Genomic DNA, 15,455 nt, shown 5'->3' on the forward strand with positions numbered 1-15,455 from the left:
TTAGATCATGGTAGCACGTGCTATGTGCGTCAAATACGGGAACGTGGTGTTAGATCTTTCGGCTATGCTGATTCTTTTGATAAAAAGGAGATCTCCAAGGCAATGTTTCTTGGGCAGTGGAGATTCTTCTTTCATGTGTTGATGCAGTGTTTGTCTCCACGAAAATCGGGAACTGATACGATGAGTAATGATCTTGTGTCTGGGATGATTGGGTTACCTTACAACCAGCCATACAATTTTTCTCTAATGATTTTCCAAGCTCTCAAGCAGCAGATTGGTCTGAAGGCAAATGATAATCGATTGATGATTTTGTATCCTCGATTCCTTTGTCTTATCTTTCGACATTTGTTGCCGAATCTTTCATTCGAAGGAACTTTGCTTGCGTACGTTCTAACACCAATGGCTAATCGTATCTTCAAGGATTGTGCGAAGGTTAACGGGTCCAAAAGAACTGATGCACGTCCAGTTCCGACTCCCTTGTGTGGTGCTATCCTTCAAGACAACTACAATCCGGAAGCTGATTCGCAATGGTTAAGCATTAGAGATGGTATAGATCACATCTTTGTTGGAGATACTCAAGAGCCCGTGGTTGTTCAACCTCAGGTTGATCTTCAACAACCACCGGCGGTTATTCCGGAGCCTGAACCTGTTCAAGAACCTGTGATTTCTGAACCAGTGATTGTTACTTCTCTTCAAGCAGCTGTGTCTGTTCAAGTTCCAGTTTCTACGTCTTCGGCAACAGCGGTTGCTGTAGAAACTGATGATGTGATTTTAGAGCTTGATGCTGCCTTAGATGCATGTCCGTCCTCCCGTATTGTTGACAAAGGGAAACGGCCTATGGAGGATGCTATTGTGGATGAGTTGTTTGATGATATGCCATCCGCAAAAGAATATCTTAGTCTAGTTCTGAGAGAGCTTCAAAATTGTCTTCGCCCTCCCGAAAGTAGAAAGCTTGAGTTATTTCGAGCAAAGGTTGCTTCTCTCGGTCCCTCTTCCGAGTGGGGTATTCGCCTAGCTAGATGGAATGACAAAGCAAGTGATCCAGATTCCATTGTTTTTAGCTCTTCTGATGATGATGATGATGCGGACCGTCAACGTCCTATCCTTGATACGGTTCGTGTCCCAGTTCCTTTGAGGGAATATAAGCGACAACGTGTCGCTGTTTCGGATCTTCAGTCTTCTAGTCCGATGGTAGCCTCAGTTTCAGTTACATCCAGTTCTGCTCCATCCGACTCAAGAGGTCTTCTTAATGTGGAGTTGTCTATAGCTCCACCGACACTGTCTTCCCCGCTTCCATTTCCTTCCTTTCTGGAAGCTACCAGTGTGACTACGTCTGCTCAACCGGATACGCCAATTATGTCTTCTCCCATTCCTGTAGTACCGCTATTTGAGTCTTTATCATCTCAGACGGGTACGGGCAATGTGTTTGCTTTATCAGGAAGTTCCTCTTTGCCAGTTCAGCCTAGTTCTCCTATTGATTTGCCAGATCCAGAGACACGGAGGACAGGTCCAAGGACCGCTTTCTGTTCAAATCCGCCATCAGTTCGACGGAAGAAAGCTTCTTCACGTCCTCCAGTGACACCATCTTCAGGTTCTAGGCCATCCAGGGCTCAGCCGTCTGGTTCGCGACCTCCTGCTCCTAGATCTTCTCCAGTTTCTGCTTCGAGACCATCCGGTTCAGGTAAAAAGCAGAACTTTCAAGAGTTTGTTCGTGATCAGTTTCAGGATGTAGCCAAGGTCATGTTTCAACATAAGACTCAGTTTTCTAAGCTGCAGAGTGAAATTGATCTCTTGAAGAAAAGGGATGCAGATCGAGAGCAACAGATGGCTCAGCTTTTTCGTCTATCCAAGGCTCAGAGTCTTCAGTTGGGTAAGTTCATAGCTCAAGAGGCTTCGACGTCTGCTCGTCAACAGACCTTGGTTAGTACTACGGATCGGCTTATCGGGATCGTGACAGATCTCGTATCACTCCTTGCTGCTCAGGGGGAGAGTTCGTCTTCTGATTTTCAGATCCAGGCTCAGTGCAAAATGGATGAACTTAAGAAAATCAGAGAAGATCTTGATAAGGACAAGGATCCCAACGCATCAAAGCAGGGGGAGCAGTCAAGGAGTGCACGTGCTCCTGAAGCTGCGACTCCGGCTCATGTTGAGGGGGAGTCCTCAGGTGCAGTTACAGGGGGAGATAAGGGCCCTGTAGAGGCTGTTGCTGAATTAGTTTTGGAACCTGGAGAGGTGGTTGAGGAAACGTTTGAGGATTGGCGTACAGATGACGACTTGGCTGGCAAGTTCAGTTTTATTGAAACTGCGAAAGGGAAGTCTATTCAGTATGAGTCCTTGCCGGTAAACAGCGATATTCTCAGAAGCTATGTGTTTGGCGTTGAAATGCCTGAAGAAATCTTCAACCCACTACGAGTTCCCGAAGAAGTTAGTGTGGCAGCTCGCCGATGGTTTAGGGTTCTTCCAGATGACACGCAAAGGAAGAGATACCTATCGACTAAAGGCGAGTACTCGGGTCAAATTCATAGTTGGGATTTCGACGAGCAGCATGGCTTGGTGATGATTAAGAGGACTGATGGAGTTCAGTACTTCAGGCCTAGGGCTAAGGACCTTCAGACTCTTCCCGCACGTGATCTTCATCACATTGCTCAACTTGACCTCAACAACCATACAAACGTGGCTAGTATCAGAGGTTTGATTCCTAAATTGGTTGCTGAAAGTCGTGAGAGCAAGTGGAAGCTGTTCAAGCCAGCTGTCGGTCAAGGGGTTAAATATCTGAATAAGTTCACTGGAAAAGAGGAATGGAAAGTGGTTCACCCTCCATCGAGTTGCCTTCGTGAAATACCTATGAGAAAGTTCGATCTCAATAAGTTTGATAAAATAGGTTATTGGTATCTCAATGGAAAAACTGGGGAAGCCGTGATTACTGAGACGAATGTGTCGGTGGAGATTGCGAAGATACTGGATCCGATTTGGCTCGCAAACTTGAGGGAAGGACACTTGAAGAAGCTTCGTCGCCTGCCCCTAAAATACAATGCAGAGGATCGTGTTCTTGCGGACCAGTTCATCAAAGTAGTCCAGTTCTGCGTGAAGAACAAGGTCTGGGCAGGTAGCGACTTTTCAAAGAGGATTTGAAGATCTCAAGTTCAATGAAGATCATGCACTGATCAAGGGGGAGTTTGTTAATGCACTTTTGGGTGATAAGTGCAAGGCTTCCAACATTTAGGGTCTTTATTGAACAATGTCCAAACTTAGTCCCTAAGAAGTTCCTAGGGAGAGTTTGTCCCTAAGAAGTTCCTAGGGACAACTTGTCCAAGGTTTGGAAGAGTTTTTGTTAGTCAGAGTTTTTGCTTTGTCTGAGTTTTGTATAGATTAGACTTTGTCTGAGTTTTGTGGCAAAAACTCTGTGTTGGCTTTGTGCTTTATGTTTTGTCCGGGCTTTCTATTTAGTATTGAAAGTCCGGGTTTCACCTTGTATATATACTTTAATATGGAATAGACAAGGTAACGATTTCTGTGTGAATTTCTGTGCCCTAATCATTGTGTTTTGTCTGGCGGCGCTTTGTGTGAGTGACGTCATTCATCTTCATCAAGAATACTCTGTGTATTCTTGATTTCTCTCTCAAATCCTTGCATTCTTGTGTTCATCTACAGTTGTTGATCATCAGGTGGATTCCGCACACCTGTTGGTTGCTTTGGCTGAGTGAGATCTTGGATTAGGAGGCCTTTACACTTTCTAAATCTCCTAGGTTCTCTGGTAGTTTCTGAAGTCCAGAACAATAAGAAAGGTTAAGATAATTGAGATGCTTTAGCTTACAGATACTGGATGGAACATCTCTTATCTTGGTTGATGTTAGATCTAGTGTATTCAAACTTTCTAAATCTCCTAGGTTCTCTGGTAGTTTCTCAAGTCCAGAACAATTAGAAAGGTTAAGATATTTGAGATGCTTTAGCTTACAGATGCTGGATGGAACATCTCTTTTCTTGGTTGATCTTAGATCTCGTCTATTCAATGAATCTATTTGACCAAAATTCTCGGGTAACTTACAAACTTTACAACGTTGTAGAATGAGAGTTTTAAGATGTTTCAACTTACAAATGCTATCCGGGAGATGTTTAATTTTTGAATATGTTAAATCTAGCTCTTCTAAACACTCCAACTGGCCAATGTCCTCAGGCAATTCCTCTATGCCACAATCTAAAAGAGAAAGAACTCTTAAATAATGTAAACTACAGATGCTTCCTGGAAGACTTTTGAGTTTGTCGCATCTATTGAATGATAGCATAACAAGTTTATGTAGATTTCCAATTGATGAAGGCAGGTTTTCTATATCATTGCCATCAAAATGAAGCTGTTGCAGATTACTGTTGGAGTGGCACATGATTATATCCTCGAACTCCTTTAGATATAAGCCACTTACGTTAAGAAACTCAAGTGATTCCAAATCCTTGATAAACGAAACAGATTTCAACTGTTTACATTGCTGGAGGTTTAGGTGCGTAAGCCTTTTTAAACATCCAACTGGCACATGAAGTTCTTCCAAATGACAACAATATGAAAGATCTAACCTCACAAGATTTGGAGTCAACCCAAGGTCAAGGGTCCTCAACTTTGAGTAGGGGAGTCTAATGGATTTGAGCTTCTTAAGAACCTGATATCACACCAAAAAGAAGGTAATATACTAATTAATAACTAATCAATAAATGAATCAAAATTATTAATCAATCATCCTACCTTTCCCCCCACCCAAAGTTGTTCGATTTCGCTCTTAGACATGTGAAGCTCAACAAGATTATTTGCTTCAAAGGTTTTAGGCAAACACCAATGAGGATAATAGTGCCATTTCAAGTACCGTAATGCATTTGGAAAGTATTGACCAACTTCATCAATCTTCACAAGGTTATATTCTACAATAAAGCATCTTAGATTCTTCATGTTTCTAATACTTTCCAAAGCAATATTAGGGGTGACCTTTAGACGTATACACCTTGTCGATTCAAAACCCTGTAATTCAACAATAGTTCATGTCAAAAGTAAAAAAAAATGTGTTTGTCTCATCTCTATGTTACAAGTAAATCTGATTCTTGCCAAGTCAGTATTCAATACATTTTCAATTTCTTTCTGAATCCATAATCTGCTATGTTTTTTGGGCTCATCTGGGTGCAAACGACGTACGATATTCTTGCCCATTTCTTCAATATGGTCATGCATGCTCAAGTAAAGATCATTAACACCATCATCATGAAAAGTTATTAGAGATCTCTGCTCAAGAACTCTTAAACCAATTCTAGCTCGAAATCCACAACTTTCAAGCATACTTATTGCTTCGTTTTTATCCCACCCCTTCAATATACATGTAACATCGAGGAATATTTCCTTGTAATCATCCTCCAGACTTTCATAGCTTAATTCCAGTTTTTCAAGAGTCTCTTTCAACGGAATTCTTTTGAGTCTTGCTAAGGCATCTATCCATTCATGCTTGTCTTTACCACACAAAAATGAACCCAAAACTTTGTTTGTTAAGGGAAGGCCAGCAGCATATTTTACAACTTGTAGTGATTCCTTTTCATACTCTTGAATTGGAAGATGTTTCCCAAATTCGTGCTTACAAAAGAGGCCAATCGCTTCCTCATTTGATAATAGAGTGACATCATGAATCCATTTCACTCTATGTGCTATCAAAACTTGCTGATCTCTTGTTGTAATGATAACTCTACTTCCAGACTTGAACCAATTAAGTTCACCGGCTAATGACTCAAGTTGCTCATGATGATCCACATCATCTAAAACCAAAAGAACCTTTCTACCACGCATCTTTGTTTTCAACATGTTTGTCCCGTCAGGGACACTACGTACGTTGTTGTCTTGACCATTTAGCAAATCTGAAAGGATCTGTTGTTGCAATAACAACAAACCAGACAACGACGCTTTTGAAACTTCCCTTACATTCTCAACAAAGCATTTAGCTTCAAAGTGAGCTGATAATCTATCAAACACAGCTCTGGCTAGCGTAGTCTTGCCAGCACCTCCCATCCCCTTGATAGCTATGATGCGAACATCGTTCGATGCTGCGATATCTAAAGACTTCTCAAGGTCCTTTAGCCGGGGTTCCATGCCTACTAGTTTATCATCAAAGTTCACATTAATGGATCGTAACTCAAGTGAGACCCGCTCAACTATTAACTTGATGACTTTGGCTTCATGCCTGTGAATAATAGAAGATTCAGGTATCTTACTCAAAAATGTAGGTCCGGTTTCGGGATCCAATCCGTGATTTTCATGATAATGTTCAAAGATGGAAGAGATAAGAGAGGATAAACATAACAAACTTTGTATTAATCCGGTAGTAAACATTACAAGTCGGCCCGGTTACATGACAACCGAACTAATACCAAAGAAGTATACATCCGGGGAGAAACCAAGTGGTGATTTCTCCCGGTGAGGTCTCAGACCTCCATTCTCTCTCTAGCACACACTTGTGCTCTCACTCTTGTGTTGCAAATGACAAAGTGTTGGTATTTATACCAAAACAAACACTGCAGGTCGAAGGATCAGACTGACTGGTCGAAACATCATCCTTCGATCAGACAGTCTTCGAAAGATACTCACATACCTCGAATGATATCCTTCGATATCCTTCGAGGTCCATCCTTCGATGGGTATCTTTCGAGCTCATCGAAGGATATTTATAATCCTTCGATGCCTTATCCTTCGACACCAATAACAACACAGCAACTTTGTCTAGCAACACACACACACAGTCAAACCAACAACCCTCTCGTTTGACCACTTCAAACGAGCGGGTCTATACACGTTCGTTTGACCGTTTCACTAACTATTACAAATTCAGCATAAAATAATAACTAATCTATTCGACAAGCATCGGACACAAAATCTGCATCAACAAATTCCCCCTTGTCCGTTGCTGTCGAATGCTGAAAATGCAATTGCAATCAATCTTCAGCCAAGTATTCATCTTCTCTGTGTAGACAAATTCCCCCTTGACCGATGATCCAGGTAAGTAGCATCCTGATGCTCATTGTATAAGATTTCCCCCTCAAAGTACGCGTATCCGTGTTGAGTGTTGTGCAATTTCCTCAAAAGGATCAATTGACCGATCTTCCGCTGATCTTCCAAAACTCCAACCGGCATATGATAAAGGTTCCATTCTTAAACAACTGCATCAAGTCTTGATCTTCAAGTGTCTGTGCAAAACATTCCACGCTGAACCGTTTGAATCACCAGAAGATCATAAACTCTACCACCTGAGATTGCGTTTAGAATTTTACCGAAGAAATTCAACAAATGAAAAAATTTTTATCCCCCCATTTCTTTGGCAAAATCTCTAAACCTTAACAGATTCTTTCCACTTCAAAGAAACTGTCGTCAAATATTCACCAATTCCCTCCACCAAGCGGAACTGTTGTGTTTGGCCCATAATAGTCACGTTACCATATTTGTCATTGCATCGGTAACCGTGACTACCCCACATTTTCAAACATCAAGTCTTCATCATCTCTTGTGTTCATCATGCTGCATCACCCCGCGTGTTCCCAAATCCCGTACGAATTTTGATGTTGAAACTTTGAAGCCCGGTATGAATAATCCTTGCGAACACCCGACCCGACTCCAAGTGAATTAAATGATTAACCCCAACACACTGTCTGAGTTCATAAAATTCCACAACATCTGGATCCTTCGAAACACCTGCATCAAACGAAAGATAAACACCAAGATAGCTTCGAAAGATGATCTTTCGAAGTCTTTCGAGCACATGTCACATATCTTTCGAGCATCTTTCGAGCACATGTCACAGATCTTTCGAACACCTTTCGAAGTTGGACATGGCTGATCCTTCGTACACCTCAGACTTGATCCTTCGAAGTCTTTTTGATCCTTCGAAGAACTGATGATCTTTCGAGCACACCTGTTCATCTTTCGAATCTCCTTGATCGAAGGATGATCTTTCGAGGTCGAAAGTTATCCTTCGATGGTCCTGACACAAGGACAGAAAGTACGACAGGTGTCAGAAAAGTTGATGTGGTAGGTGACCAACTTTCGCACATTTCGAAGCATGAAAATTTGAATTTTGAATTTTGTTTCATCCTTCGAAAAACTGTTCAATCTTTCGAGGACAAACAGCATCTTTCGAAATTTGAAGCTGTCAAGAACATCAAGAACACGGAGGACTGTTCATCTGCAGATCTGACCGAAAACACTTGTACACGTTGTTTTGATGAAGAAAACTTGAGTATTTTAGAGAAAAACATAAAACCCAACACCCGGTTTAGCACAGATCTGGATATCCGGGTCCAGATCTGGGTTTTTCTCATTTTCACCTTTTTTACATCTTGAACAAAAACCCACAAAAATCACAGATCTAGAGCACATGTGACTTAGTAAACGGTTAGTTTTACTAAATCGGGCACCATGGCTCTGATACCAATTGTAGGTCCGGTTTCGGGATCCAATCCGTGATTTTCATGATAATGTTCAAAGATGGAAGAGATAAGAGAGGATAAACATAACAAACTTTGTATTAATCCGGTAGTAAACATTACAAGTCGGCCCGGTTACATGACAACCGAACTAATACCAAAGAAGTATACATCCGGGGAGAAACCAAGTGGTGATTTCTCCCGGTGAGGTCTCAGACCTCCATTCTCTCTCTAGCACACACTTGTGCTCTCACTCTTGTGTTGCAAATGACAAAGTGTTGGTATTTATACCAAAACAAACACTGCAGGTCGAAGGATCAGACTGACTGGTCGAAACATCATCCTTCGATCAGACAGTCTTCGAAAGATACTCACATACCTCGAATGATATCCTTCGATATCCTTCGAGGTCCATCCTTCGATGGGTATCTTTCGAGCTCATCGAAGGATATTTATAATCCTTCGATGCCTTATCCTTCGACACCAATAACAACACAGCAACTTTGTCTAGCAACACACACACACAGTCAAACCAACAACCCTCTCGTTTGACCACTTCAAACGAGCGGGTCTATACACGTTCGTTTGACCGTTTCACTAACTATTACAAATTCAGCATAAAATAATAACTAATCTATTCGACAAGCATCGGACACAAAATCTGCATCAACAAAAAACCCACACAAAAAGTTATATTTCAGGTCAATAGGTCAATATATGAAGTGAAAGACATAATAACATATCAATAGCAACAATGCTTGAGCTTTCCTCAAAATAAGAAAGAAACTAAAAAAGAATGAATACTTTCATACAGAGATGCTGAAAGAAATTACCCATCTGCAGTGTTCCTTAAATCCCAACCGGACAGATTGGCGGCTTCAGTCAGAGCTTCTCTCCATTTCCCGATCTCTTTATTGTTGTGTTTGGCAAGAGCTTCTCCAACTGGTCCACGTTGTTTGCGAACATCAGACGGATCCACATCATAAAAAACAGGGTAAGCAATCTGGTCGTTCGACTTTTGGCATTCCATAATCTTTACAAGTTCATTTAAGCACCAAGACGAAGATGCACATTTCTTTGAGAAAACTATGATGAACAAGTTTGACTCTTCAATGGATTTCAAAAGTTGGTTATTGATGCTTCCTCCTTGTTTGAGTCTCTCGTCGTCCTTGAAAGTGTGAATACCATGTTGCTCAAGAGCAGCATAAAGGTGATCCACGAAGTTCTTACGAGTGTCTTCTCCACTAAAACTCAAAAACACATCATACTGAAAACTCTCCTTAACAAATGATGCTGAAGAAGATGCCGCCATTGGAGTTATGCTTTACGGGTTCCACAACTTAATCAAATCTTTTCTTGGAAGATGACTGCAAAGAAACAACGGATCACGCTTTTAACCCATAAGAGTGTATTTTATTTATTATATGTAATAAGCTGGTAATCACACCTTACAGCTTAATTACCAGGGTTAATAAGATATGTGTATCTGATTTCAAATGCAAAATGTTTGACTTTGTGAAAGTCAAACAATTGAACCAAGTTACAGAATGGTGATCTTGGGACCTAATGAATAACGATATGCGTATCTGATTTCAAGTGATCCGTTTGATTAACAAGATTCAGTTACGGATTTGATCAGATTTAAAACCAGAATTTGACTTTCTTAGAAAAGTCAAACACCATCAGCTTCAGTTTTGCCGATATCAAACATTTTACCAACCGATCTAACACTAAAATCACTATCCGAACTAAATAATAACAAGCTTTCAAACATCATCCGACTTTTAATCAAGAAAACCACCACATATAAACCATCACTACTTCATTAATTTAAAGAATCGAGTGAAGAAATAACCTCAAAATAGTTGATCGAAACAGCACCCAAATACTCCAAGAAAATTATAGTTGATCGGAAAACATCAGTATTGAATTTTAGCCGTTGACTTGATCTTGTTGATCTGCTGTTCTGTTTCTCACAAGAAAATTATATCCCCAACATGCAACAACTTCGGACTTTGACTTTTAAGATTCATTGACTTTAAAGAATGAAAATAAGATGGGGAGAATATTATAATGTTATTTTTCAAATACATTCATATTTTGATGAGTTAACTAGTTAAATTCCCCGCACGTTGCGGCGGGTATTCATTCGGTATGGGTTCGATTCATTACGACATCGGTAAATAAAGTCATGCCATGACATGACCAAAATAATATTGATATGTGTTTTACATCAGTCAAAAACCATAAATACGAATATCAGTAACGGTTCTGATAATACAGATATAGATACCGACGTTATACGGTCGAGATCGCCAGGGCATCAATGTCACTAAGATATTATCTTAAATGTCATATGTGAAAACTTAAAATAATAAAATAATAGAAACTTAATAAGCTATAATATTATATAAGAAAACTTAAATTAATAAGATAAACAAAACAACAAAATAATAAATTAAATTAATAAAATAATAAAAAAATAAAGAAAAGTATAATATTATAAAAATCATGAACTACTGTTCATCACCGCTTCCTATTAATATGTATAATAATTCCCCGGATGGTCATATGGTTTCACATTTTTTCACATTTAGTCTCCACCTTATGAAAATAACAGATATGCTCTCTATGGTTACTTGGATAGTCTCTGAGTAGATGTCAGTTAGTTTAGAAATAGCAGGTATGCTCCCTATGGTTTGTCATTTTGTTACTCGGACAATCCCCTGACTAAATGTCAGGGGACTATCTGAGTAACAAAATGACAAACCATAGGGAGCATACGTGCTATTTCCAAAAGATGGGGACTAAACGTGAAAAAACGTGAAACCACAAGGACCATCCGGGCGATTAACTCTATTTTTATTGATATTATGTCTAGATCGTGAAAACCAAACCGTTAGTAATAGTTCACTTTTAAAACCCAACAAGTTGGTTTTTGGTTTTTGAAACTCTTAGTGACGGTACGTTTAACCTGAAAACTGTCACACCCTCAAATCCACATGCGGAGTACTACCGCGAGGCGTGTGACTGACCAGGATCTAGCCACCAATTATACTGAAACATTTAGTTAATAATAATAATGTTCACCAACCATAAAGGTTAGTAAACGCCATAGTTAAAGTTCAGAAGTTTTAAGTTCAAATAACAGTTTAAGTAAGTAGCGGAAACGCAGTAGAATAGTTCAAACAAAAGTTCAAGTTTCCAGTTTATTTAAGAAAACTCAACACACGGGCTTAGACGTCCACTACACATCCCCAAGCTGCAAGCTCCTGAGTCACTTGGTACCTGCAAAGCATGCGGTAGGGTATCAACATAATATTGGCGAGTTCACGAGTTTGTCCAGTTTTAATTTCCAAAAACTTGTTTCAACATTTAATTTACTCATTTATATCATGCCATGGGGAGCTACCCCATAAGTAAGCCACTAAACTACGTCATACTGAATACTCTGCGACCTCTGTTTGTTTGCCCCGCGTTGTCAATGTCTATCATCATTGACGGATTTTGCATGAGTCTATTAGTTCACTCCCGATCCCATACACGGGCACGATGTGAGGTTGGTGAGACCTAAATAGAACTATCAACTAATAACCCTTTCACTAGGCCCCGGCGACTAATCGGTATTAATAAGTAGGGACTTGAGTGATAGAGTTTCGTTTAGTCTTGCTTGTTGCATCTAATATAAATAGTAATTAACTTGAGCGTCCCACACAAGGGGAGAAAAGTACGTTTGTACCCCACACAAGGAGTTAGCGTTGTTTTATCCGTTTCCCAACCACCGGGAACGCATGCTTTTAGAAAGGTTGTGAACGGACCTTGGGTTGCTCGGCAGATGGTTTACTGGGTCAAGTGTGCTGGTCAACCACGTCCAATTATGGTTACCAGTATAGGTCAGGCTCAGGTACAAACAAGTCACTTGACCGGGTACAAACAAGTCACGTATATCCTACACGTATCTAACACATAGCATGCATAACACACAAATATCCATTAAGTTATTGGGCATGTTCTAATATTTAAACAGTTATACAGTAACAGTTAACACAAAGCCCACACATGAACATGCAACCCAATAATTCAGTATAGCCCACATAGCCCAAAGGAAAACATTGATGAGTCGAAACCACTGTTGAGCAGTCTCGAGTCAAAACCACTGATAGGTGGTCTCGAGTCATAACCACTGATAGGTAGTCTCAAGTCATAACCACTGATCTCGAGTTGTGCATTTTTGGGTCGCAACCAGGCAGTGTCTCGAGTCGCAACCATGTAAGTCTCGAGTCCTTGAAGTGTGCTGGCTAGTCTCGAGTTGTCACTTTGATGGTCTCGAGTCGAAACCAGGGGTCTCGACTTGCACACCTGATGATGGAATCCTTCTAGAATGCATGGTATTGTACTACCCAATCAGATTTCATGAATTCGTACTATCCAATCAAAATGTACAAACATGTTTCCACCATTCTACCCTAACCAAAATGGATCAAACACAACATTTTTCAAATATTCAACACCTATTTATATTATCCACACGTAGTTCATGACTAACATGTTATATGCTTCCAACCTAGGTTGTAAACCTCAATTTCATTATGAAAACCGAAAAAAAAACCGAGCAAGAATAATCCAAATTTTTGTTTCTTAATGTTTGTTATATATTGATTTAGGAATAATTAATTTTCTTCTTGAATGTTAAGCATCAATAATAACAACATTAACATTTTTATGTATTTTTTTAAATGATTATTCATTCATCGTCAGTAAATCCCATCAATAGCAAAGCTAAGATAAGATCTGAGGAGGGTAAGATGTAGACAGCCTTACCTCTACCCATAGGAATAGAGAGACTGCTTCCAGTGAAACCTCCCGCTTGATGATAGTTTTGCATCAAACCTTGTACATAAGGCACATAACACTCGGCAAGTAAGAGAAAGGCCAATTAGTGCATGTACTCCCTTGTCTTTTGCTATCAACACCACTACATGATGCACGATTAACCATCCCCCTCTTTTAACATTATTTTTACGATATTCGTAAAATAACGTTAAAATTAGTGCACTTCACATGATGAAATGATTATTCATTGCGTACAAGAAATAACAAAATCTGTCATAGAAAAATAAAAGATTTAAAAGTATTATAAAATAAAATATCTTTATAAATACTTTGGAGAAACATAAAATTAGTTTTGAAGGTTATTTTTTAAACTTACAAAATTATCTAAGATTAAAGTTTTTTTGGATCCATATCTTTGAGCCCAAACATATTGCCCAGGCCCAGTTAGCGGTTACCTTTTCAACTCTTATGGAACGGTGACTCAGTTGTTGGGTAAAGGGGGTCAATTACCGGACAAATGTCTTCAGACCTTTAACTTTTTTTAACAGTTATCTAATATTACTTGGTTTTAGATGAACCTAGCATATCTATTCATAATAAACCTTACTTGATAAACAAACTAACTTAATTGACTCAAAACTAACTTCTAATGACTAAATAAACATACACACCAAGACTCAATTATCTCTAGCTAGCAACCATTCGGCTTACTCGATAACCCAAAGACTTCAACCATCTTTATCGGACCCGTTTCACATGTGAACTAAATGAGGATCAGCTCTATCAGTTTTCAGAGACTTTAGGTGTGCAGTTTTCAGAAAAGAATGCTGCAAATTCGCCATGGTCAACAAGGTCTTTGAGTTTGATGTACAAAGTAAGTCGACTACAACATCCAGTCAAAGTTCTATTCCAGTCAATGATGAAGTTTTTCGCTTCCATTCAGTTCAGAAGCAAAAGTCATCTGAATTAACAAAACAGAATTCAGTATCAAACTGACGAAAGATACGGAATATTAGTTTTCTGGGCGGTAACTCTTGACACGACCCGCCACCCTGACACGAAAAAAAAAAGGTTTGGGTCAACTAACACGACCTGTTTAAAAAACGGGTCGGTTTTGACCCGTATAAAAAACAGGTTGACCCATTAACCCATTTAACTATTTAGAAAAAAAAACTTTTATATATTTGTTTTTGTTTTTTCCGTTTCTATTTTACATGGTTAGTCATAATAATGTTAGTTTTCACTTTTGACACATTATAGTATTTATTTGTCACATTCATACTCATCATTAAACACATTATCGATAACCCGCTTAAAACCCAACAACTCCCTTATAAATCGTCAACTTGTATGAGTCATTTAAAAATATGGGTTAACTGGGTCGGGTTCGGGTTGACCCGAATTTATATGGGTTGGGTTACGGTGGAAATATTTGACCCGAATAATAATATGGGTCCAGTTGAACATTTCAATCCATCAACCCATCAACCCGACACGATTGACACCCTAGTTTTCTGTTGTTACATCCAACCATATGTGCAAAAATACAAAATTTGAAAAATAATCGAGCTGGCTCGAGCATTATCCGAGCCAAACTTGAGCCCAAATTTCTCAGCCCATTAAGAGTTTTGGAGCAGAGTCAAGCTATATGTCAACAGACATGGATCTGAACTCAGATCTTTCAAGAATCACAAATACCCAAACCAAAAACGTTTATTCCCAGATATGACGACAACAATTCAAGATACAAGCCCTACAAAAACTCTATACAAATCTCAGAGATCATCACACAATAATCTCAATATGACAAAGAAAGAATAAGAACACAAACAATCTGATTCAAGATGAACCAGATTCTGGACTAAATTATAAGTTGCCACTTGTGAGAGAGGAAAGAGAATTGAAAGGAAAGAATATCTAAAAATCTCAATTGTGAGCGGCTGATGTATAGATAATGAGCGAATCACACCACTCGAAGCACTGGAACTTCTCTATTATACGAGTCTTGACATAATAAACGCAAGCATGTATCGGCCCAACACATGTAGAATCTTGACTAAGCCCAAGCATGTATCTGCGGCCCAGCAGTAGCACATATCCAGCCCAGCTCAGTATCAAATATGAAACAACAACAACAATCATATTAAACCAAGAATTAATAATAAAGAAAATTAAATTGGAACTTA

At 39.4% G+C, this 15,455-nt stretch overlaps 1 protein-coding gene across 1 annotated transcript; it reads right to left on the bottom strand.

The window, feature by feature from the left end:
- Positions 1-3,713: 3,713 nt before the first annotated feature.
- LOC110875563 (disease resistance protein RPV1) lies at positions 3,714-9,748 on the bottom strand. The gene is made up of 4 exons (XM_022123759.2): positions 9,270-9,748; positions 5,105-6,203; positions 4,733-5,002; positions 3,714-4,649 (listed from the first exon to the last, which is right to left on the bottom strand). The coding sequence occupies exons 1-4, from the start codon at positions 9,746-9,748 to the stop codon at positions 3,714-3,716; spliced, it is 2,784 nt and encodes a 927-aa protein (XP_021979451.1).
- Positions 9,749-15,455: the final 5,707 nt, after the last annotated feature.

This window comes from Helianthus annuus, chromosome 4 (genome assembly GCF_002127325.2).
Source record: "Helianthus annuus cultivar XRQ/B chromosome 4, HanXRQr2.0-SUNRISE, whole genome shotgun sequence".
Lineage (NCBI taxonomy): Eukaryota > Viridiplantae > Streptophyta > Magnoliopsida > Asterales > Asteraceae > Helianthus > Helianthus annuus.